The sequence below is a fragment of the Marmota flaviventris genome, chromosome 2 (assembly GCF_047511675.1).
Source record: "Marmota flaviventris isolate mMarFla1 chromosome 2, mMarFla1.hap1, whole genome shotgun sequence".
NCBI lineage: Eukaryota > Metazoa > Chordata > Mammalia > Rodentia > Sciuridae > Marmota > Marmota flaviventris.
Window position 1 is genome coordinate 72,667,787 of NC_092499.1, and position 27,295 is coordinate 72,695,081.

The 27,295-nt window shown below is 33.2% G+C and overlaps 1 protein-coding gene across 1 annotated transcript in view; it reads right to left on the reverse strand.

Annotated features, from left to right (window-relative positions):
• The window catches only part of Lrrc9 (leucine rich repeat containing 9), a 79,296-nt gene that overhangs the window by 41,194 nt on the left and 10,807 nt on the right, over window positions 1–27,295 (reverse strand). The window contains exons 6-15 of the mRNA XM_027929789.2: window positions 25,390–25,572; window positions 19,835–19,990; window positions 17,054–17,250; window positions 15,692–15,823; window positions 12,640–12,816; window positions 12,182–12,299; window positions 7,273–7,405; window positions 5,102–5,224; window positions 3,956–4,071; window positions 2,709–2,921 (exon numbers count right to left, since the gene is read on the reverse strand). Of these exons, the coding sequence (XP_027785590.2) occupies window positions 2,709–2,921; window positions 3,956–4,071; window positions 5,102–5,224; window positions 7,273–7,405; window positions 12,182–12,299; window positions 12,640–12,816; window positions 15,692–15,823; window positions 17,054–17,250; window positions 19,835–19,990; window positions 25,390–25,572 (1,548 nt within the window). The remainder of the gene's footprint in view (window positions 1–2,708; window positions 2,922–3,955; window positions 4,072–5,101; window positions 5,225–7,272; window positions 7,406–12,181; window positions 12,300–12,639; window positions 12,817–15,691; window positions 15,824–17,053; window positions 17,251–19,834; window positions 19,991–25,389; window positions 25,573–27,295) is intronic.

Below are 27,295 nucleotides of genomic sequence, written 5' to 3' on the forward strand. Positions count from 1 at the left end.
CTCTCCATTTTTTATTTTGGCTTGGAACAGCAACTTTCTATTGCTATGTTTAAATTTTTATTTAATTGCTTTAAACTCAGAAATACATATTGTGGAAACTCAATCAAATCAGAGCACACTATTTTTTAAAATCATTTCATTACTAAAACTTTATTATAAAATCTATCACTTATATATTAAATCTTGACATAATAGTAGAAAAAATAATAGTTTCTGAGTACTTCCAGTCTGAAGATTGTTCTTATAATCACTATTCTGTACATTTATGATAAAGAAGGTGATATTGCCATGTTATGAAGTTTTCTCTCCTTTTATAATGATAACTGGCTTAAGTAAAGACTTATTCACCACTTTATACCCTAGACTTAAAGATGCAGTAGGATGGTGATGAGGTAATTTCATCAATGAAATCCCATAAACTTCTTAAAACAGATTCTTTCCTGAATATTTCAGAAGCAGACTTAAAACTATTGACTTTATTTATTTTTGGAAAGTACTTTACATTCTCTTTCTGCTTTATACAGTCACTTGAGAAAAATTTGTCCTCTTATACAATGGATCTGTAAATGTGAGAATGGAGCAATATGGTTGATTTGCAAGATTAAAAATATAATTTCTGTGTTTTAATCTGTATCTCAGCTTTCACTGCACATATAGAAATATAGTGTCATTTAGAAATAACTTTTCTCCTCAAGACACATCAATTTTTTTTATTACTTCTGCAGGGTGAAGCAAATGATCAACTTTCTCTGTAAGAACCAATGCCATTTGTAAATATATTATTTTTAATTTTAATCAAGTAGCTACAGGGTATCTAGTGTGTGCCAGGTATTGTGTTAGGTATTAGTGGAGTTGATGCTAATCCACATAAGGTTTATACACACAAATTAGGAAAATACATCCATTTTTTCCTCAAGATGCTTTTATGTCTAGCTTTCTTTAAAAAAAATGCAACTATATGCCAGGTGTGGTGGTGCATGACTATAATCCCAGTAGCTCAGGAGGCTGAGGCAGGAGGATCATGACTTCAAAGCTAGCTTCAGCAATGGCAAGGGGCTAAGCAACTAAGTGAGACCATGTCTCTAAATAAAATACAAAATAGGAATGGGAATGTGGCTCAGTGGTCAAGTGCCCCTGAGTTCAATCCCTAATATCAAAAAAGAAAAAAAATGCCACTATATGCTTTCGTTAGAACAATAAATTTTGCCAAAAGTTATTAGAAAAGAGTTGTATTAAATATAGCACTATATGATTTAAAAAGTGCTCCTCAGATGTGGACTTTATCTGCAATATACCCTGTACAACCTTATGTTGTTCTCTTGATGCTGAGGACACGTGACTAGAAACAGTCTTTGCTTCTACAGAATTTATAGCATAGGAAAGACACAGAGCATAAAACAAAGAAATCTGTCCTAGGTTCAGAGGTAATAGAAGGCTTTAAACACTTAGTAAACATCTAAAAGATATATTTGAGTTAACTAGGAAAAGGGAGTAAGGGGAGATCAATATAGGAAGGACCAGTAAGGGCAGAAGCCTTGTGTTAGCTGAAAGCATGTATTCAAGAAATAAGCAAGAGGCTGAGCCTGGAGAAGTAGAGGGAAGATAAGGTGAAAGAAGACTGGAAAAGTTGGCCTTGGGTGAGGCCATGAAAAATCTTATCAGCTTTATTAAGGATGCTGGTTTTAGTTTAGAGCAATGGAAAGCCATGTAGATTTTAAGTAGGAGTGCTGAGAGGGGACTGAGGTGACATAATCAGATTTGTATTGTGAAAGGATTACTCCAGCTTCAACATGGAGAAAGAAGTCGGGGCAGGATAGGATATCTGTTGCATAACTTTAGAAGGCAACCCCTCTGCATTGAGGATTATCCAATTATATAGTGAATTCTTTCCAAAGGGCACTTAGTGGAATATAATGTGATTGGTGTCTCCTGGAGTTGTGCAATATTGCCATGGCAAAATGCAGAATGTGTGGTTAGAAGGTTATAGTATTAATCTAGTAGATTATGATAGTTTGAACAGAGTGTTAGCAGCAGATCAGAAATTGACAGACCTGAAAGTCAGATATGGAAGTAGGCTTTTACTCATTAGAATTACCCCACTATGAAGTAAAAGTTGTTAACAAGTAATTCAAATTCTGTTAATAATTTTTTAAAGATAGAGGTCCCATTTTCTATTTGATTAATCCTAGAAACGGATTTGAAACTTATTTGCCTTCATCCTAATCATTTAAAGAGAGCTTTTAATTATTCAGAATAAAATCATTTGTTATTTGGAAAGCCACCTCAAGTGGTAATTGAGCATTAAATGTGGCTAGACTAAATTGAGATGTGGTGAGTGTAAAATATACTCCATAATTCAGATTTAGAAACTCTCATTAATGAATTTTCATGTTGATTACATGTGAAATGATAATATTTTAGATGTTTGGGTTAAATAAAATATATTATTGAAATTGATTACTTTAAAAAGTCTTTCTTAACATAGCTACTAGAAATCTTAAAATTATGTATATAGTTGTCACAATTCTATTCAAGAGTACTAATCTAGTTTACTTAGAAGTAGAAGTCTAGACACTTTTAAATTAGACAGTATGATGCCTAGCTAGCACCATCAGGTAGGTAGTTTAGTATTGTTAGAATTCATATGCTAGATTCTGATTCTAAATTCAAGATTCCTGTCTCTAAGTTTTGTTACTCTTAATACTCACCACAATATGACTGTAAATGTTAGTCTTGGCAAGGGAAAGTATTGTTTTATCATCCAAACTAATAAGTTTTGCTTGGGGCTTAATCTTGGGTTCCATTTTCATAACATCATCATCAACTTTCAAATCTTGGGACAATATTGATCCTTCTGAAATTTTTTTGCTTTCTTCTGGAATAACATTGTTGAATGAAGAAAATAAAGAGTGAGCCTTGACCTAAAAAATTATTAAAAATGTTGAAAAATTGGTTGCTGTATTTATCATTTTGAAAAACAATCTATGTAGAAAAGATGAATTTGCTTTCTTTCCATTATCAGCAATATCTACAATGATCAGAATCACAATAGAAAATCTGTAAGAGTAGCTTAAAACTATAGGCCAAGTATGGGTGTGTCCATTCTCATTCACTAAAAATTTCTTAAAACTGGCAAAATGTAACTTCAAAATATTTTCTAACAATGGAAGGAGCTCTAACAAACGTACTAGAAATTGTGATACACAAATCAGAAGACAGACAAAGACAAATAAGGGCAGAATATGACCTCTAACCAACACATGCAAGAGAGAATCACTTTGAAATCAGATCCAGAGAAACTTGATATTCAGAGTGAAAAACTAAAAAAGCAGGAGGATACCCTAGGTAATTACAGGAAACTAAGTAATTACAGTGAGAATTGTGAATGAATCAACGAGAGCTACATGAACAAACAGCTAGCTCTAGAAAAAACCAAAATAGTTTATTAGAAAATTTTTAAAAATCTGGGAGAATAAAGCATCTATAGAAAACAAGAGGGTATACGTTTCAATGTTAAAGTAAATGCAATCATAAAAATAAAAGTATACAATTAATGCTGAGAAACAAAATAGATGGGCAGCAGACCAAATAAGCAATCTGGAAGCTAATATTGAGAAAAATCTTCAAGAACAAAGAATTAATAAATGAGATATAAGAGTAAAAATGAAGACAGGGAGGGCTTAATAGAATGGAAGAGAAGAAATAAGAAACTAAGAGAAAAAAACTTCCCAGAAGCGAATAAAGAATTAAATCACCAGATGAAAAAATATTTAGGTATTATAATGACTTGTTTTAAAAATTAATTACTTCACAGAATAACCATTATACATGCATACACACATGCACACACCCATATATATAGGATAAACTTGGCAAAACATTATTAGACTTCAAATTACTATTCTGTCCTCATTTTAAGGAGTTTTTTTTTTATAAAAAATGTAACAATTCATACCACTGTAATGTACTCAAATTCAACGATGTATTCTGGCAAGACAAGGTCATGATCAAAGACAAACCACTTGCACTGCCTAAAGCCACAATCACAATTTCTTTGTCCCACAATAGAATCTAGAATAAAAACAAAACCAAGTGAAAAGTCTTCAAAATAAAACAGCCTACACCTTTTCAACCTTACATAGATTAATAATAAGTTATTATCAATAGCTTCCAAAGTTTTTTTTTTTAAACTTTCCATTCCCCCAAATAACTTTTTTATTCTATAAATACTTACTATCATCCTTTCACTACATAAACTAAGCCTCAATTTTATTCATCTCTCTGCTCCCTTTTATACTTTTACTTTAGTATTGAAAATATAGCCATGTATTTTTCACAAATGTATTACTCTAAATCTAATGATAAAAGTTAATTTTTTTATCCCTTGAAAACTAATACATTTATGTACACAAACACACATACACACATATACAATCAACCTTCCATACCCACATGTTCTGTACCCACGAATTCAAACAACTGCAGTCCAAAAATACTTTCAAAAAACTGCCTGTACTGAATGTGTACAGACTTTTTCTTGTCATTATTCCCTAAACAATACAATATAACAGCTATTTACACAACATTTGCATTGTATTAGATATTATAAGTAATATAGTGATTATTTAAAGTATAGAGGAAGGTTGCATAGTTTATTTGCAAATGTTATGCCATTTTATTTGTATTTTTGTGGGTGCTATGGATTGAACTCAGGGCCTTGCACATATTAGGCAAATGCTCTACCACTGAAAGCAGCCCTCCATAGCATTTTATGTAAGGAACTTGAGCATCCATGAGTTTTGGTATCTATCAGGTGAAGGTCCTAGAATAGGTTACTCACAGAGAGAGAGAGAGAGAGATAATCCTCTGTGTGTGTGTGTACACTTGCAATATATAATTAAATTTTGCAAAAATAAACTATGCATGCAGAAAAATAAATGTCTTGCGGTATGGAATAGAAAAATTAGTAGCCAAAAATAAATGTTTTTTAAAAAGTTTACAAATCTCATTAGGTGGACGTTAAATTTTAAGTGTGTGCATTAAATATAAATGTTTTGCATTCAGAGTAATGAAAGCATATTTCTTTTTATGGCAGACATACTTAGTAAATATTTCCGAGGAATGAACACTGAGTTAACCATTGGATAGTTGGCTTGATTGATAGCTTCTTGTTCCCGAGCCTGAACACTCTGGCCAAGAAAAACTTTCGTAATGAGAAGGATGCCTAAATATGAAAAAACATAAATCACTTTTAACAAGAAATCACCTTAATTGACTTGACATATGTTGTAAAGGCAGAGATACTGCATAGCATAAAGTACATAGTTGATATAAAATAGGAGCTCAATAAATATTTGTTGAATAAACAAATTGGTTATAAGAGAGTACGGTGATTATGCCAAGCAAGGCTTTACAGAAAAGAAACACTTAGCAAGACTATGTATCAAAATAAAATATAAAAAGTGTTGGGGATGTGGCTCAGTGGGTTTTGAACACCCTGGGTTCAATCCCTGATACCTCCCAAAAAAGAAAAGAAAAAGAAAGAAACAACATAATAATTTAGCATTTTTTTTATTAAGTAATCTAAAATAAGAGGTTTTTTGGTTGTTGTTGTTAAATGAGTAAAATTCATCTCTGTGTCAAGTAACACCTGACATGTACCTTAAATCCATAGAAGATATCAAGTATGTATCTACTGAATGGATAATCATTTCTTTTCCCTTTAGATTCTTATGATCCTTAGAATTCAATTCACTAAACATGAATCCCCGAGAATCAGTGAATCTGAAAATAATTTCTAATCACTGTGCATAAAACATTGAAATGTTTTTATTACTATGTACAAGATATTAAATATAAATTGCGAGAACTTAGTTTTTTTCCTTTGTGTGTGTTAATGTGTGTACATGTACGTGTGTGTGTGTGGCACTGGAAAAGCTCTATGACTAAGTTATACCTCAGTCCTTTTTAAATTTTTATTTTGAGACAGGATCTCACTAAATTACTGAGTCTGGCTCTGAACTTGCAGTTCTCTTGCCTCAGCCTCCTGAGTAGCTGAAATTACTGGTATACATCACTGTGCCTGGCGTCATGAGATTTTTTTAAAGATGGAAACAGAGAAGAATGATAAAAAGCAGCAAATGGTTTTGCAAAGTAAGAAGTTCTATCTTGATTCAGTAATCAGCTTAAATTTCTTATTAACCAAATGAAGGACTACAAAATACACATCATTTAATTCAACATGAATCACTTTAGCAGAGCTATAGTTTGGAATCTAGACTGTCATTTTTACAGAATTACATTTATGAGTATCCTATATTCAGTAGGTCTGATGGTTAAGACCAAAGAATAAATGCCCCTTACTCCCTGATCTCATCTAGTCTCCCTACCATAATTTCTTTGGTACTACTCATTAATATTTCATGTTTATAGTCCTTATGAAAATTGTAATTTTACATTTATTTATGTGATTATTAATTTTTGTAACCGCCATAAAGAAGAAACTGTCTGGTTTGCATAGACTGTATCCCTATGACCTACCTGTGCCTAGCACAAAGTAAGTATTCCATAAATACTTGTAGAAGTAAAGATAGAACAGTGGAAGAAAGTGAGGCAAGAGAGAACAGGATAGCTGTGAGTAAACTCAGAAATGTCTTATAAATTGATTCTTGTACTTATATAATTACATTATGTATTTAAGCTGCAAATAAAGTAGGTAATTGTGAATAAATTAAAATACCAAAACTCTTCTATAAGACAACTTATAAAGTAATACGTACATTTCACAATTTATCTATAGCTGGTTTTAAATTAGACCAGGTTTTCTTATCATCTTATATTATAATGATTCAACACATGAATAAATCATACCTTCTAGAGTGCTCTGATTATAATATTTACAGTGCAAATTCTGTTTTCTCTTTCCTGTGAGTTTGGTGTATATTTAACATATATATGTTGAGTTTATTTTTATGACACAACATAATGAACAAAAGCAGGCTGTGTAAAATATATGCGAGTTGGATTAAATATCTGAGTAACAAATGGGTCTCTTCCTACTGATGCTGACACATAATAATCACTCATTAAGTATTTGTTGACAGTGTGGCTAACCTAATGAATGAGAAAATTATGCATTACTACTTTGATAAATATCAAAATGGTTTGAAGAAAATCTCTTGGTTGATAAAAGCAAGTATAAAAAGGTTATGAAAGTAATGCATTTGAAGACTTAGAACTTAACAGTTTAGAGACACTGTATGTTTGTATTACCGTGTCTGAAGAGCTCATGCTCAAGAGAGTTTTTCTTCTCATCTTTGTACTTTTGCTGTAGAAACTCAATTCGAGGACACTCACACAAACTTAGGCTATTAGCAAGAATAACAGCTTCTTTTCTGAGAGGCAGCTGCAAAGAAAATACAGTTGATTTTTTACAAAATTGATAATACTTTTGACTTCAATACAGATGGCTTAGTATTTTTTGTTTATGTTTGGGCAAAGAAACCTACAGGGTAGATTCATTGAAAAGAAGTAGATAACCTCCAGGTGCAACTTCATTCTGCAAAGTCATTTAAATATTATAAGTTCATATGTAAATAGACTTATTAAAAAAGTGATAAAGAACAAAATTTGTTCCTGGAAAAGTAGCCAAGGTCAAGATTGAGAACACTTTTGGTGCAGGGGCAACAGCTTTCAATGAGTACTCTACTAGCAATCTTGTTAACTCCAAAAACAAAGTCCTGTGAGAATGAGATATTACATCAGTGAAGGCTTTATTTACATAATAATTTTTTGGTCTAATAACCTACATTGTTTTCCAGAAACAAAACATTTCTTATTGTGCTTATGTATGGAAATTCTAGTTTGCATTGTGACTAGTTTAATTTCTTAACTTGAAGGATGAGTTGTTTGCCACAGGGAAAAAGAAGGAAATAGCATTTTATTAAAAAGAAACATGACATTGAGTTGTTTAGGAGAATCACAATGCTTCATTTGGAACATTTAATCTATCTGGTAACAGGGTTTTGTTTTGTTTTGTTTTTCAGCAGCACTGGGGATTGATCCCAGGACCTCACACATGCTAGGCAAGTGCTCTATGATTGTGCTACACTGAAGCTAGTGTCCTCTGTACTCCAGCCAGCCCTCTACCTTACAAAGACAGCCAACCAAAGCCAAATCCCTCATTTAAACTATTTACACAGCTGTCTAGTGACTCAGAGCCCATCTCAGAATGCAAAACATGTGTATTTATCTTTACTCTTTGGATGAATCTCATGGCATAGAAATCTAGCATATCTGATCTTCTATATGCTTCTCAATAATGGTTCCCCCATTTCTAGGATTTCACATTGAGAGGAGTTGACAATATTTCAAGAAAGGAATCTCTATACTGCTTTCCAGATTAGCTACACCAATTTGCAGTCCCACCAGCAATGAAATGAGTGTGTCTTTTCCCCCACATCTCGCCAACACTTTTTGTTGCTTGTATTCTTGATAACTGACATTCTGACTGGAGTGAGATGAAATATTAGAGTTGTTTTGATTTGCATTTCTCTAATTACTAGAGATGTTGAAAGATTTTTTCAGGGCTGGGGATGTGGCTCAAGCGGTAGCACACTCGCCTGGCATGTGTGTGGCCTGGGTTCGATCCTCAGCACCACATACAAATAAAGATGTCATGTCTGCCGAAAACTGGAAAATAAATATTAAAAAAAAAAATTCTCTCTCTTTCTCTCTCTCTCTTTAAAAAAAAAAAAGAAAGATTTTTTCATATATTTCTTGATTGATTGTATATCTTCTTCTGAGAACTGTCTGGTCAGGTCCTTAGCTCATTTATTGATTGGGTTATTTGGGTTTTAAGTTATTTTTGGTTATTTTTTAAGTTATTTTTGGTTATTTGGGTTTTAAGGTTATTTTGGTGTTAAGTTTTTTGAGTTCTTTATATATCCTGGAGATTAATATCTGATGTGTGTGTGGCAAAAATATGCTCCCAAAATGTAGGCTCTCTCTTTACCACACTGTTTTCCTTTGCTGAGAAGAAGTCTTTTAGTTTGAATCCATCCCATTTATTGATTCGTGATTTTATTTCTTGCATTTTCAAGGAGTCTTACTAAGGAAGTTGGGGCCTAATCTGACATGATGAAGATTTGGGCCTACTTTTTCTTCTATTAGGCATAGGGTCTCTGGTCTAATTCCCAGGTCCTTGATCCACTTTGAGTTGAGTTTTTTGCATAGTGAGATATTAGGGTTTAGTTTCCTTTTTCTGCATATGGATTTCCAGTTTTTCTAGCACCATTTGTTGAAGAGGCTCCAATGTGTGTATTTTGGCGCCTTTGTCTAGTATGAGATAACCATATTTATGTGGTTTTGTCTCTGTGTCTTCTATTTTGTACATGTCTATTTTGATGCCAAAACCATCCTGTTTTTGTTATTATAGCTTTGTAGTATAGTTTAAGGTCTGGTATAGTGATGCCTCCTGCTTCACTCTTCTTGCAACCACCATTTGACTCAGCTATCCCTCTCCTTGGTCTATACCCAAAGGACTTAAAAACAGCATACTACAGGGACACAGCCACATCAATGTTTATAGCAACACAATTCACAATAGCCAAACAGTGGAACCAACCTAGATGTCCTTTTATAGATGAATGGATAAAGAAACTGTGGTATGTGGCTTAGCAGTAGAGTGCTCTCCTTGCATGTGCGAGACTGGTTCGATCCTGAGCACCACATAAAAATAAATAAGTGAAATAAACGTATTATGTCCAACTACAACTAATATATATATATATATATATATATATATATATACACACACACACACACACACACACACACACACTCTAAGTGAAATAAGCCAATCTAAAAAAACCAAAGGCCAAATGTTTTCTCTGATAAGTGGATGCTAATCAATAATGGGGGGAGCATGGGATGAGTGGAGGAACTTTGGATTGGCCAAAGGGGAGGGAGGGGGAAAGGGAGGGGGCAAGTGGATAGGAAAGATGGTGGAATGAGACAGACATCATTGCCCTAGGTACATGTATGATTGCACAAATGTTGTGACCCTACTTTGTGGGTAACTAGAGAGGTGAAAAATTGTGCTCCATTTGTGTACAATGAATCAAAGAGTATTCTGCTGTCATGTATAACTGATTAGAACAAATAAATAAAAAATAAATAAAATTCAAAAAATTATTTCAAGAAAGAAGGGCAGATCAGTCAACTTTAAACTCATGGTAGTGAATGTCAAGAGGTAAGACATGTAACAAAAAGGAAACAATTACAGGACAATTACAAAAATAGGAGAGCAATAGTGTAATCTCATGAGTGCCAAAGGAGAGTTTGAAAGGGAGAGAGCTCATACAAGAGAATGTAAGTACAATCAATAGCATCAAATGTTTCATACAATAATGATAAAATATAAAAACTTTCTATGTATCAGTCACTGGTCCAAGAACTTTTGGGGTAATTTTAATAATACATTTTATTTAATCTAATATAACCAAAATATTATCATTTATGACCAAAATTTTAGTCCTTTTTCTTCAATAAGTTTTTAAAAACTGGTGGGTGTTTATTTCACACTTATCAGACTCTCAATTTAGACTATCCCTATTTCTAATGCTCAGGTGGCTGTTCTAGCGAACACAGCAGCACAGAGAACTATTGGGAGAATTAAAATAGATAGTTCATCTCATTTAGGAGATGGCAGGAGATGAAGCACTCAACACAGAGTCTGGTGGGTACAAAACACACAGGAAGTGTTGTTTCTGTCTTTCCCCACCGTCTTTGACAAGATGGTTTATAATTTTCAGAAGTGAATATAAACACTTTGTCTTCTAAGACCCTGAATTCCTCACCTCTTATTTACTTTCCAGAGAGTACAAGAGCATTTTTACCACCATCATCCTGCCAGGAGTATCACATCTCTGGCCTTAGCTGCCACAATAGTACTCCCACATAGTGCCCTGCCATGTCTGCCCCTACTCCCTCCATTCTCCACTGAGCAGTCAGAATGCATTTTTTATTGTGACAAACTATACACAAGATAAAATTCACCATTTTACTTAAGCACATAATCCTGTGGCATAGGTATATACATATTACTGTGCAACCATCACACCACTATTCAGCTCCAGATTTTTTCATTATTCCAAACGGAAACTCTATATCCTTCAAACACTAAACCCCCATTCTCTCATCTCCCCCAGTCCTTGGTAACATCTATTCTACCTCTGTCTCTAGATTGGCCTATCCTAAGTAGTTCATATACATGGAATTATGCAATATTTTCATTCTGGCGTCCAGCATATTTCATTTACCAAAATGTTTTCAAGTTTCTTCCATATTATAGCATGCATCAGTATTTTGAGTATCTTTAGCTGAATAACTTTCCATTACTTGTATATGCCACCTTTGTTTATCCATTCATCCGTGGACACACATTTGGGTTGTTTTTACTCTTGGCTATTTGAATAGTGATGCTATGAACACTGGTGTACAAGCATCCAAGAACTTTTGAATGCATTATTTCACTAAATCCTACCAACAACTCTGCAAAATAGATAGCAATATTATTCACATTTTACAGCTAGGAAGAAATAGGCACAGAGATGTGAAGTCAAAGCTGTTGAGTAGTAAGGCCATAATTCAAATGCAGCATGATATGAAAAGGATTGGAAAGTACTGTTCTATGAAGATATGCTATTGCTGCTTCATTAAGAGGGTGGAGGACTGAGAAAAGCAATGTGGGAAAAGTGAAGTAAAAGAAATGGTGGCAGTAAAAGGAAAGATAAACCAGGATGATAGATAGAAAGCACAGTAGAGTTAAGGTAATGATTATTTAAATATAGAGAAGACCCTGGAGAGTTTACAATAGATTAAAGATTCACAATGGATTTATAGCCAATTAAAGGATATTTCAAAAATCATCAACAAAAGGATCACAACATAAAAATAAGATGCCTAGAGGGATTAAGTAGAATCAGGCAGATAAAGTAATTAATGGATTTACTATGCTTTAATCCAAAAAGGAAAGATGCTATACTTTCTATGATGTCATTAAGCTTGTGAAACAGCAGACGTTTGCTATAAATATGGATGAAAGGATTGGGAATCATGCTTAACCAGTGGCAGAGCTGCACTCATTAAGAAGAAAACATTGTTCTAAGTGACATGCTACCTTGCTTGTCTCACTCTCTTTGAATCCTTTTTCAAGAATTTGTAGCAGATGCTTTTTCTTCACCATAACTTCAGGATCAAAAACATAAAAAAGGCACTCCAGCATCTTGCGATAAGTCCTTAAGAATAATTGAAACAGAAAAATTTAAAAAAAGGTTGAGAATTGATTTCACAAACATTTAGTCATAGATAACCCAATGGTTTATCCATGGGGTTATATTCTGTTCACAATGGATATTCCAGGGTCATTATTAATACCTCCACCTTACTACTCTTACTCTCAAAAGGAGGCCCAATGTGGATAAATTATGAGGTCATCCTACCCATGGAAAATGCACTAAGAGGAAGTGTTTACTAAAAGGGTATATCATCAATATTCTTGGACTTTTAAAATAAAGAATTTTTACAAACTAAAGCCAGACTTTTAAAAATTGTTCATTACGAAATTTAACTTCTTACTCTGAATCATGCATGCTTTCGTGATCCAAAAACTTTTGAAATTTCTCTTCAAATCTTAGTCTCAGAATACGGTTGTTAACTTTAATAACACGTTTTACTTTTACTCCTGTAACACCATAAGTTCTGAAGTCCCATGTACAGAAGCGTGATAGAATTAATTCATAGCAGGAATTAAACCTATATGAGAATACAAAAACATACATGAAGAAAATAACAGATTTTCCTTAAAATACTTAAGAACACAAAGTTACATATAATAAAAGTTATGGCTTTTATTTTATGTTTTTTGCTAAAGACATAGAGTAGGGGCTGGGGTTGTGGTTCAGTGGTAGAGTGCTCGCCTGGCACCTGCGAGGCCCTGGATTCGATCCTCAGCACCGCATAAAAATAAATAAAGGTAATTTTGTCCAGCTACAACTAAAAAATAAATATTTTAAAAAATGACATAGAGTAGATCTATTTTGGTTCAAACTGGGCATACTGATTCAGTCAATAAAAGGATGCTACATTTTCAAATACAGTTTAAAAAACCTCTTTTATTATTATTATATATTTCTTTGACCTAAAAGGCATGTTAGTTGAGTAATTCTCCCTTCCTGAAACTGATGATCCTTTTTTTAAAGTCTCTTTCTCTCTCTCTCTCTCTCTCTCTCTCTCTCTCTCATGCTAAGGATTGAACCCATAGCTTTAGCATGCTAGGCAAGCATACTATCATTGAGCTACGCTCCTAATACTCTGCCAGACTTCTAAATGTTGGGTTTCCTCAGAGACCAATATTTGGCTTTCTTATTTCGACAAACACTCTTCCTAGATAACTTCATTTGTTTCATTTGTTTTATATACATGATAATAAATTACAACATTTTATTTCTAACCCTTTATCTCTATCTAACTTAACTGGATATGCCCAGACTTGAATTGAATATCCAGCTACCTACTTGATAGATCCACTCTCCACTCATGTAAGATGTCTTTTAAATCTAACTTATCCATCACCAGATCCTAAACATGCTCTCCCATCTCAGAATATGGCACAACAATGTATAGCTTAGGTCAAAGCCTTACCAATATCTAGTTCTGCATATCAATTTATGTCTCCCTCTAAAATATCATGCTGAACATAATCCTCTTTCCTTATCACACTGCTACCATCCAAGCCCAAGTCACCACTATGTCTCAGTTGGACTATTGCAATAATTTCCTAACTAGGGATATAGAAGAAAAAGAGGCAGTCTTTCTGCCTCTATTAGTCCCCTATTCCAAGGGGAGTAGATACAAAATGTTAGTAAATCTAAAAGTAAAATAATTAATAAACTGATAAGAGCTCTAAAGAAAGAGAGGCTTGAATGTAGAGAGAGCCCTACTTAAGATCAGGTCTTCCGGATGATCTTTCAGATAAGATAGTTGGCTTGAGAGCAAGAGGAGGAGGAGGAGGAAGAGAAGGAAGGGCCAGTTATGGGAAAATCCCAAGAACAAGTATGTACTGGAGTGCTTGTTAGCTCTCTGCTTCCCTCACCTGGTTAATTATAAGATTATAATCCTGTTTTTAAAGTAGGACTGAAACTAGATAAAGATAAAATTGAAAAATTAAATTATTTTGACAAGGAAGTAAGTGATCCTGAATGGAATACATTTGCCTTCAATGACATGTCTAGGTCCTTACCTATATAATCAGGGTCAGCATGAGTTAAAGTCACAGAAGTGGGCTTTCCTGTGGGTGGTTTCTCCATGACCCTAATATCTGAATTCCTAGTCTACCTGTTTTACTAACAAATATCTACTTAGTGTACCCAGGAGCTGACCATCATTCCTCTCTTAGAATTGAGAAATGATTTTCTCAAACCAAACCAATACCAGAGGAGATCACAGTATGTTAGAAGTGATAGTAAGGGTGAGGAATGCAAAGTTATACTGGGTAAAGGAAGCAGAGCAAAACCATTTACATGGTATCATGCATGCTTTAAGAACAGTTAAGCACACAGTTTATCTGACTCGAAAAGGTTAAAAGCATTGACGGTAATTTAGAGACATTGAATCTTTCACTGTAGGTAGAAGGTCTGAATGCAATTTGGAAGGTGGCAGATACTACAAAGGTTTTTTTTTTTTTTTTTTTTAAAGAGAGAGAAAGAGAGAGAGAATTTTTTAATATCTATTTTTTAGTTTTTGGCGGACATAACATCTTTATTTGTATGTGGTGCTGAGGATCGAACCTGGGCCCGACATATGCCAGGCAAGCGCGCTACCGCTTGAGCCACATCTCCAGCCCTGTTTGGTTTGTTTTTAACAGAGTATTTTCTGATTGATTAACAAATTCTGATAACCTGCTACATGCAGCAATGATATACTATTAAAATGTCTTCAACCTTGGCTTGTGGCAATAGTGTAAGCAGATAAACATAGAGGTAAGAAAATAAGTGTTATGATTTAGATATGAGGTATCTCCTAAAAGTTCATGTGTGAGCCATGAAAGAAACTTTAGAGGTGAATGATTGATTGTGTTAGGAGGATCTTAACCTAATTAGTGCATTAATACCCTGATAGGGATTAACTGGGTAGTAACTGTGAGCAGATAGGACTAGAGGATGTAGGTCAATGAGGGAGTGCCTATTGGGTATATTTTTGTCCTTGTTGAGCAGAGCTCTCTCTCTACTTCCTGGTAGCCATGTCTTGAGCCTGTTACTTCCACCTTACTCTTCCATAAGGATGTCCTGCCTTACCTCAGGCCCTGAGGAATGGAGTCAGCCATCTATGGACTGAGACCTCTGAAACTGTGAGCCCTAAAATAAACCTTTTCTCTTCTAAAATTGTTCTTGTCAGGTTTTTTGCTATAGCAGCAAAAAAAAAAAAAAAAAAAAAAAAGACAACCCACCACCACCACTACCACCAACAACAAAAAACCAAACTGACTAGTTTCAATTAGTAGCTGAATATGCTGTATGAGAAATGTTTTGAAAATAGGACATTTTTAAATTATAAATTGATATTCTGGTTGGTGATCCTATGTACTTAAAGTTATTTTTTAAAGTTATACTTAAATTTCAAACAGATTTACCAGTCATCAGATCGAGTGCCTTCTTCAAAATGGATGTTTCCCACAGTCTCCAACTCAATTAGCAAAAATGGGATCAATAAGCCATGACTTTTCTTTTTTTGTTTTACTTCAATGCGATAAATTGCCTCAATTCTATTAAAGAAAAATAGATATATCAACTATTGGAATAATCTAAAAATCACGACACTAAAATTCACAATAGCTTTTTAAAAAATGTTAAAATATACATTTCCCCTTTTAAAAGTATTTTTGTGGTTTTGTTTTATTTTTAGTGTGTTATAGTTATACATAATGGTGGGGTTCATTTTGGCATATTCTTATATGCAAATAACATAGTTTAATTCCATTTCAATCCCTAGTACTACTCCTTCCCTACCTTCCTCCCACCTCCTGATCCCCTTCCTCTACTGTATAGATCTTCCTTCTATTTATTTATTATTTTTAATGGATACATTAAATTTGTGTATAAAATTGGGATGCATTGTGATATATTCATACATCACCTAGCATAATTTGGTCAGCTTCATTCTCCAGTTCTTCTTCTTTCTTTCCCTCCCTCTCTCCCCCTTGGTTCCCACTTCTATTCTACTGATATCCCTTTTGTTTTAGTGACGTCCCATTTTACTCTATTCATTTTCTCTTCGGCTTCACATATGAGAGAAAACCTGTTGTTAACTCTCATATTTAACTTGTTAAATAAAGTCCAGGATATTCTATTTTTGGCAATTAAAATCACCTTGAAATTTATGAGCCTCAGAACAATAATTCCAGGGTGAAAAGACTGTCCTGGCTCTAATACTCCAGCTCTCAGATCTTAGACAAGTCATTTAGCCTTTTTTATGCCTCAGTTGGATAGCAATGTTGATAGTACCTATATATTAAAAGGCTGTTTTGAGGATTATATGTAGAACTCTCAGTAAGAGATTCTAACATGCTGCCATTAAAATTATTATAGGGCAAACTCACTTAATATACTTACTACCTTAGCAAATAAAAATTATAAAAAGTAAGAACTATGAACTAAATAAGGACTATATATGTTCTTTTGCTGGGTCTCATCTATTTGGTGAATTTTTGCACAAGTAATGCTTTATTGCTTTTAGTTTGGAGCCCCAAGAGCAACATCACACAGTCATTCAGAGAAAGCTCGTTTTTTCTAATTAAAAGCTGCAAAACAGTGTATGCCAGCTGTGAACCAATAATGCTTATATATACAAGGAATGGGAACTAAGAACACATTTCATATTTTACTTCATCTATAATTCTTTCCCATCCTGAATAAGGGAACTGAGCTCAATTCATAGGCCCAAACATTCTTATTCTCATGTTTCAAATCTGAACTAGACAATTCATTAAACATACTCATCTAGTTTTTTGTTCCAGAATGTTACCCTTTCAGTCAAGGCATTTAGTTTGGTCAGTATCTTCTGATGAAGAGTTGGGTCTTCTGTGACAGTTTCATGATTTTTTGGCTTTTCAACCTCAGTTAATTTATTGTTATTGAATCTATCACTGTGCCCTTTGCCAGATCCTTTGAGTTCAGCCAGTTCCTGTTCCAACTGTTGGAAAAAAAAAAAATGCCAGAGAGCAAAATAAAGATAAAACATGGCAAAGGCAAAGTCTGAATTCAGATTAATTTTCTAGTGAGATATAGCAAGCAGTCAACTTAAATTAACAACAATGAAATCTAGGTAATAAATAAGCCAAGCTTCATATACGAATGTCAAACACATGATTTCAACTTTGATGCAAGTTTGGTCAGCTAATTTCTCTTGAACAAATGTTGACCTTAGATACTTGAAATAGGACAACTCGCAATTGAAAGAAATAGATTGTGAAATATTATTGAATTTTCTTATGCTAAAGACAAAGTAAGAATAAAAATAAATGCTGGTTTTGTTATAAATAAAAAATTAAATTTCAAATAATATAATTTTTAACATGTCTCCTTTTCAATTTTCAATATTTTTCCAATTATGGGCTCTGGAAGAAAGGTTAACCATAAAAAAAACCCAAAGTTTGTACACAGCAGTACACCATTTTCCTTTTGCATCAGTCCCCTTATGGCTCAAAACAGCAATGGTCTTTTTTTTTTTTTCAGATTTTGATATATTGTAGCTTTAGTTCATAATGAATTTTTTGCATTAACTTGGATATGTAAAAACATTGTACTAAATATTATTTATATTGATTACTTAGGCTTTGAGCACTCTCAAAATTTTGGGCCCAAGGCAAGAGCTTCATTTAACTCACTCTAATTCCAACCTCATAGGATTTCAGGATAAATTGTACTGTACATAAAATAAAAAATTTATTCATTATGTATATTTCTTTTCTAAAACAGCTATATCTACCTATTGAAAACAAATTAGGCATATTTATAGAAGTGTCAATAATCTACATAATCAATAGCTATTGTTTTTTACATTTGAAGATTTTACTTAATACAAGTGAAGCACTGTTAATCTGAAAATTAATCTCAAAACACTATAAAATCTTAAACTTTTTGGCACATTTTAGATTTTAGATTTTCAGAGTAGAGATGTTCAGTAAAGCCTGTGCAAATATTCCAAATCTAAAACACTTTGATCCTGAGCATTTGGATAGGGGATATTCTACATTGTATGTGCATTTACATAAGGAAATGGAAAATATGACTTTCATACATTGTTTTTCTGTGCTTTTTATTCAAATAATTTAAATTTTTATTAATGGTTTACTTTAAGAATATTTTTCTGATTATAAAAATTAAAACCTGCTCATTTAGAAAAAATATTAACTATTTCAAATCCTTTAATGGCTACATATTACTCTATCTTAAGAGTAACTTTTTTTCTCTTGTTAAACAGTCATGCAGATTCCAAGTTTTTGTTGTTATTAATAGCATAGTGATGAATAACCTCAGAATAGAGTGCTAGCAGTAGATTTACTAAGCCAAAGGCTGTGAGTATTCTTAGGCTGTTAATACATGTGACCTAAGTTACGTTCTCTTTGATGGTGTATTGTGTATCATGTTCACCTTCACCAGCCTGCATTCTGTCATGTACTTATGCTTTGATAGTTTTATAGGTAAAAATGTTTCTTGATATCTTAATTAGCACTTGGAAATTAATGACTGAACTCTTCTTTCAAGTGTTTATAAAGTCTTTTTAAAATTTCTTCTCTTAAGTGCTATTTTATGTATTTTGCTCAGTTTTTATATTTGGATATTTACTTTCCATCTTGTTTCACTTATGAGTACTTTTTTACTAAGGATAAAATCCCTTTGTCCATCATGTTTGTTGAAAATATTTTTTCAGATTATCATTTGCTGTTTAATTAAAATGCTTTTAAGTACAAAAATCATTTTACTTTGTTATAACTAATCTCCGTTTTGTTTCACTGTGATTTCTAGTATTCCTTTTTGGTAGGCTGAAGTGAGCTAAAGACTTTATATATTTATTCTTGAATTTTTTCATGTTTTCATTTTTTACATTTAATCACCCCTGCCTCATTTACCTTTGGTAAAATAATACTAAGAACACAGCTCCCCTACTTCCACATAGCTTGACTATTTTTCTAATGCCATTTGTTGAACAATCTGTTATTTCTTTATACTTTTAAAATGTTCAATAAATTTTTATATATACAAGGGGGTTTTGAGGGAAATAATCCTTAATTTGGGGGATCCAGCTTAAAAAAGGAAATCCAACTTATTCTAGATAAAAGCCACCCATAATTTACTATTAAAGTATGGCATGATTTAAAGTTTCCACTGTGTTGTATGGCTTAAAAGTATTCATAAAGGAATACCTTAGCACAAAAAAATAAGAAAATGAATTTTGAGCACAGCCTGCTGGTGTCTAAGAGAAATGCGGCTGAAATAAGTCTAAGGGTTCTCTATATCTCCAACTCATATTGAATCACATAGCTTTTTAAAAATTTCATCACTATGTAAGTCTATATCTTTTTTGAATTGCAGATTTCTAGAAACAGAATTCAGCTTAGTTAATGTCTGGAATCAAAACATTTTTAGGGCAAACTTGACTTGAAATTCAGCATTAACGTTTTATATACATATACACATATATGTATATACACATATACAATTTTACTATCTTATCTGTCAGTTATCTTAAGAAATTTTACATTATTAAGGCTTACATTTTTTTTCACAAAGCTGAATAATTTTATTCTTTCTTCTGGCAATTTCTGCAATTTGCATTTTCTATCATTCAGTTTTTCAAGGTCTTCATTAAGATGCCTCTGAACAGTTTTTATACGCATATTGTAATACATTATTTTTTTCATTGCTGTGGTCTAAAAGCAAGAAAGAGATCAGCAAAAACAAATTATAGGTAATTGTTCTATATAACAATTTGAAAGTTTTGTTAGCTTAATCACTAATAACAATGCAGCAATGACAACAGCTCACAGGGTTCTATATTTAAATTTAATATGCAGAATATAAAATTCCAAAGATTCTTTTTGTGGATAATATTTATGTGGGAGGCATATTCACCTTTATTTTCAGTATGACAACACACACACACACAAAATTATAGATAGAATTAAATTTATAAGAGAATCATTTGAGTAATGGTACAGTACTATTAAAGAAAACATAGCAACATTATTCCTATCTGAATAACTTAGGGAAAAATAAAGAAATACAAAGGAATTAAAAGTAAATGTAATATTAATTCATTCTGTAAAATGCTAAGAAATTGAATTTAATTTCTTTTTTTCCATATCTATAAAAGGATGCTTTACATGAACTGGTTTTAGACTAAGCAAATGACTAAAATGTCAATCTAACCCAATCATTTTGAATTCCTTAATACTAGTGGATCATCCAGTTATTAATAAGCTAAACATGATAATTTAATTAAATCCATCATTATGAAACAGTGCTTGCGAGTTGTAGTAGCCGAAAAGAACCATCTGAGAAGAACATAAACCAACTAGGTATTCTGTAAAAATGATTTTAACCTGGTTTAGTGTTTCTCTTTACCAAGAAATAATAGTGTTTTCTCTTTACCAAGAATAAATTGGAAGACTCACAGTTGTAGACGTGTATTTTCTCTGACTGAAGGCTCTTTTGTATGATTTTTTTTTAGTACAGAGTATATAATCTAGTCCCAACAGAATTATTTGGAATAAAACACAGAATAGAAATAATATATGGTATGCTGAGAAGGCCAAAAGAATTTCCTTTCCATGTGCATAAGAAGTCTGCAACTGAAATCACTAAATTCCTTTGCTAAAAATAAGGCATTCATAACTTAGGACAGATGAAAAATGTTTTAGTATGATAATAAACTAATTTAAAAACCCCTGATTTAAGATGAACTTAATTTCTGAGGTACAACTGAATCAGAAGAAAAAAACTGTAACTTAAGAAGTAGCAAATGATGTTTTTTCTTTCCATGTATGGAGAGAATGGAAAATCCAATGCAAAATTCTTTGAGTAAGTAACAGCTAAAAAGAATTTATAATTAATTCTTAAGTCTAAAACAACAAAACAAACAAATAAAAAGATGGGGTGGAAGTAGTTTATTTTCCTGGAAAAAAACCCACAAGAGACAAAGTTAAATTTCAGATAAGCAACAATGTTTTAATATCATACTTACTAGACATACTTATGATACTAAAACATTCATTATCATTTCTATGAAATTCAAATTTAACTTGAATACCCCCAAGTTAGAGAAAAAAGGATTCAAAATATTACACTTAGTTTGTTTAAAACAGTTTTTTTGATTAAGCAATATATTCACATGTATCAAAAACAAAAATATCAAAAGATATGAAGAAAACTATACTTCCCACACCTATGTCCCATTTCCAAGTTGCCTCATCTTTCATAGGTAATCACTTATTTTAGTTTCTAATGTATTTTTCACATGTCTTCTATTTTTTCCATTATTAAGAATGTACCCATGTCTTTATAAATTGTGATATTGTACTATTCCTAAACTTTTTCAAAATCACTTTTGTGTGTTACAACAATAAAACATTTATTGTAAGGGATTGTTGTTTAAGAATATTTATTAAGATTCTGGAAAAGTAAGATTCTTTAAACTATGAGTATATCCTTATGAATTATGAATATCTGACAGCAAATCAACTTTGTAGGATGACTGCATGTAATTTTCTTTTTGTCTTGAACTTTTAAGAATTGATGCCAAAGTCATTTTCAAGAACTCTGGTATAATTGCTCGCCTGTTAAAAGTTTTCCTTACAAAATTAATCTAATTAATGCTAAATTCAGTTGCGTGTGTGTACTAAGACTACTTTGGTCCCTTTGCTTCTTTGATGGTCAAAACCAATTAAAAATCATACAGACGTATACTTGAGTATGGTTTCATAGCAATCGTTTAAAAAAATTTTTTTGTAGTTGTAGATGGACAGAATGCCTTTATTTATTTGTTTATTTTTATGTGGTGCTGAAGATTGAACCCAGTGCCTCATGCATGCTAGGCAAGCACTCTGCCACTGAGCTACAGCCCCAGCCCTCATAGCAACATTTTTATAGAACCTAACAATTAAGATGGACTTTTATGCATATTAACTCATTGGATCCCTACAATAATCCAGTGGTGAAGAATAGATATTTTATTTCTCATCATTATTTTAATAGTTCAGAAAACTGAAGTTCAGTGAGTTGAAGGATCTACCTTAAGAAAAGGCAGGGATTCAATTCAAGTCTTTTGATCTGAACCCACATTTTCTTCTTCTATCTCAGGCTGACTCCCTGGAAGATTCTGTCTTTACTTGTCACTTGTCATATGCACAAACTATTTCATAGTCATGGGTAAAAATATGAAGAACCAACAGCACTCTGTTGAAGAGCTTACCACAGAGAACTGCTGCAACTTGACATCTTATGAATGATAATAAAGAAAGCATTTAAAAAATCTATATCAATGGAATATTACTCAGCATTAAAAGAAAATAAAATTATGGCATTTGCAGGTAAATGGATGGAGTTGGAGAATATCATGCTGAGTAAGTAAGCCAATCTCAAAAAAACCAAAGGCTGTATGTTCTCTCTGATAAGTGGATGCTGATAAATAACAGGAAGGGGGAAGGCATGGGGAAAATAGAGGAAATCTGATTAGGCTAAGGGGAGGGAGGGTGGGTAGGTAAAGTGGGGAAAGATGGTGGAATGAGATGGACATCATTACCCTAGGTACATGTATGACTGCACATATGGTGTAACGCTACATCATGTACAACCAGAGAAATAAAAAGTTGTGTTGCAATTGTATACAATGAATCAAAATGCATTCTGCTGTCATATATACCTCATTAAAATAAATAAATTAATAAAAAAATCTGTGTCAAGCTGGGAGTGGTGGCATATGCCTGTAATCCTAGCGGCTCAGGAGGCTGTGGCAGGAGGATCCTGAGTTCAAAACTAGCCTCAGCAAAATGCCAAATGACATACTACTCATCCACAACATTCCCTTGTAATTCATCTAGCCCACAAGTTTAAGTACCATCTTTCTTCTTGCAATTCTCATATTTATCTCTCTACCTGGGAAAATCTCTTAAAATAGCAGACCCACACATCCCTTTGGATGTTCAAAGGCTGTTCAAACTTTACGTATCTAAAATTAAATTGTTATTCTTCCTCCTAAATATACTTCTCCCATACTCTTCCTCTGTTTTTCAAATAAATTTTAATTGCTCAGGCTTATAAATTAGAATTATTCTCTACTTATTTCCTCTGTACTTCATACCTAATAAATTCATCAGCAAACCCAGATGTAACTACTAACAGAATCTGATTACTTCTTATGTTGTCTTCCACTAACACCCTGTATTGAAACATCTGCATCTCTCATCTGAGTTACTGGAATAATTTTCTAATCCTCGATTCTTAATCAATTATCCAAAGAATTCCTTTAAGACATATCTTGGTCCTTCTTTGCTCAAATTTTTCCAGTGGCCCTATCTCCAAAGTAAAAGCCAAAGTACTTACAGCATTCTACAGAGTCTTACATAATCTGGTACCTTCCACTCCTGTCTTCATCCCTTAGTTTTCTTTCCTTCAAATACTCAGCTCCAGCCATATGCTTTCTTTGTTGTCCTTTAAATAGGCATGTTCCTGTACCAGGGACTTTGTACTTAGTGATCCCTGTTAAAGCTCTTCCCCAGATATTCACATGACTTGCTCCCTCACTTGTTTCGGGTTTCTGCTCAAATGTTGCATTATAAGAAAATCTTTTTCTGACAATTCTATAATAAAAGAGCCAATACCCCTTTCTCTGTCCATATTAACAACCTCTTTTCATTTACCCTTGTTTTATCTTTTTTCCATACCATTTATCAGCATTTAACATGCTAGTCATTTAATTCAGTTGCTTATTATCTGCCTTCTTCACTGGACTATATGCTCCAAGAAAGCAGGGATTGATTTGCTTACGCTGCATCTCTAGTGACTTAAACTGTGGCCAGAATATAACAGGCATTAAATATTTGTTAGATTAATGAGCCAACCAACTAATTTTTGTAGAGCATGTTCATTCTGTTTACTTTTGTGAAATCTCTGATATAAAATTAGAGATAGTAGAAATTTAAAAAAATATGGTTGATACTGTGAAGTTTTGCAGTGTTTTTTTTAAGCATTACTAGAGAAAACATTCCTCCCTGGGCCTCCAGTGACTCTGAACATCTGCCAGTAGACAATGGCATTAGCTTTTTGCTCCATATTACAAGATAGTTCACTTCTCAGATTAAAAATGAGAATAATCTCAATGTTAGAATAAAAGTGAAGAAAAAGGGGGAACTTGAGAATTAATTCATAGCACAAAAAGAGAAACAAGATAAATAGATAAAGACATTCTTTATCTATGTTGAGAAGATGCATGGGCCACAAAGTGGAAGGTCCCTTATATGGGGCATCCACATTCTTGGCACATTATAGATACTCAAAGTCAATTTATGATTAACTGAATGAACAAATGGATTGGTTTTATATTGAGGATCATTCAGACACAAATCCGTCAAGTGAGGCAGCCTGGTTAAGTTAGTGAGGTCCTAAAACAAAGATGTTTGCAAGGGCAGTGGCATTGGCCTAAAAGAGAGGTAGAAAAATGATATAGAAATACAAGTAATGAGCATGGAGAATTCCCATGAACTCCAGTGTAAAATTATAGATCCCTTGGTGACTTGTGAAAATTTCCCTTATAGGAAGGTTCATTGTCAGCAACAGCCCAGGAACTACTCTCTTCATGATTTCAAGAGTGTAATGACAGTGTGGAGGGCCACTTCTACTCTGAGTGACTCTCAAACCATTTTTAATTAGATTAAAATCTACCTAATTTTTGGCATACTACCATCATCAATGGATACTTTATTATTTCTATATGTAATATTCCAGATGAGAGGTAGTTACTTATTATATTTTTACTGTTATTTATATTTTAAGTTTTTATTTTCAGCAATAGTTCAGTTAGTTTAGCATTAATGGATGCTTCATATTTCCTTCTTTAAATTTTGTACAGATTATAAACAATTTTTTTAAAGTATTTCACCTTCCAGTATTATCATCAAATTCTAGTATTAATGTTATTATTTGTATGCTTTCATGTGAAATATCTTGTTTACTGGGTAAAAGAAGAATTAGAGACAAAAAATAATGAGACAAAGACAGAAAGAAGTTAATTATCAAACTTAAGTCACAGATAGTTAATTAGGAATACACTTACATCTGCCAGTTCCTTGATCTGTTTGGCTGACACATCAAATGTGTCAAGTCTTTGAAGGCAAGGCAAGTGATACAATACATGTGTGGAATAATTACACAGCAGACAAACTGGATTGGTTTTATATTGAGGATCATTCAGACACAAATCCCTTAAGTGAGGCAGCCTGGTTAAGTTAGTGAGGTCCTAAAACAAAGAGTAATAATAATATTCAGTTAATTAAGTGTGAATATCCATTTCTAAAGGAGGCATGTGAACAAGTTGAGGTCATCTATAAGTTAATGTAAAACATTTTAACTACATACTTAAATATGTTAAAGTAATTCAGAGGGCTAAAATATTCTTTAGTCAAAAACATGTTAAATTCCTGAAGAAAAGATCAACAATAACTAACATCAGACTTTGTACAACTATATTTTTTCTATATTTACCAAACCATATAAATCAATTTGAACCTTGGAGCCATCACACATGTTGCCACCTCTGCACAGCTCCTTTTGCTAACAATTGCCCCCAGGGTTCCTGGAGTGCTCTGCTTCCTTCACCTCTATGTCCTACACTTACCACCAAGAAACACTGCTCTCCATCTTCCTTGCTCCCCAGATCTGACATATTTACAAAGGTTAGGGGAACCCATTCTGTTACAATCACCATGGAATTCTTGATTTCTCATTGTTTTCTGTTTGCTTGCTTTGCTTTTTCTATAAATGCCCCTTCTACCTATTATGATCAATTTTAAGCTAGCTTTCTTGGAGGGCCTAGTTTCCTCACAACCTATGGAGGCGGAAGGCTTGATCATGTATTTCCAGATCAATATTTCTTCTTAACATATTTTATTCTGATCTTTAAGTCATTGTTTATATTTTCTTTTTTTTTGTTATCTGGCCCTTGCTTAATTCTTCAGTCTTACCTCTCCCTGCTTAAATTCTGACATTTTATGTTTTGGCCATACTGAATTACTTGTAGCTTCAGAATGTGCCAGAACCTATTTTATTTTTAGACCTTTACTCATATACAGTTCATTTTGAGTTGACTGAACTTCACCCAGCTTTGCATATTAATCTATCTAGGCCCAATCCAGTTTTCACCTTCTTTGGGAACCTTATTTCAGACCCCAAGGTTAGAGTAGATGAGTAGGACCTATGAGTTCTTTTAGCCACTTGGCTTAATTTTGTTATAGAATTTATCAGTCTGAATTGACAATTGCTTGTGAACCCAGCAAGTCATATGCCAAGGGTCTATATGAGCTTTAGCATTCAATCTATAGTCTAAGAATTGTTTACATTTATAAAGTGTTATAAAAAATAAAAAAGAATATGCAGCAGAAGGCAATCTGTGATCCAAAAAACCTAAAATGTTTTCTATCTGGCCTTCTGCAGGAAAAGTAGAGACAAACTTTTCCTGTCTCCACTGAGACAAACTCAGGGATTGTACCTTGTTGTATTCCCAATACTCAGCATGTAGAACACAGAAGGCTTTAAATAAACATGTAAATTGAATCATTGTTTTCTACCAACTTCTTTCCAAGAAATCCTTATAATGTCCTTATTTCTAGGATGTTGCCTGAGGTAGGAGGGTACTAGGGTGGGGTGAAACTTGAAAGGATGTGATGATAGGTAGTAGAATCAGAATCATTAATTAGGAGAAATTCAAAGGAAGAACCAGGAAGTATTAGTTTTTTAAAAAAAAATTTTTTGTAGTTATAGATGGACACACATATTTATTTATGTGGTGCTGGGGATTGAACCCAGTGCCTCACATGTGCTAGGCAAGTTCTCTGCCACTGAGCTACAGTTCCAGCCCCAGGAAGTATTAGTGCACCAAAACAGACTGCTAGACCAATGGTACAGAATAGAGGACACAGAGACTAACACACAAAATTACAATTATCTTATATTAGACACAGTTG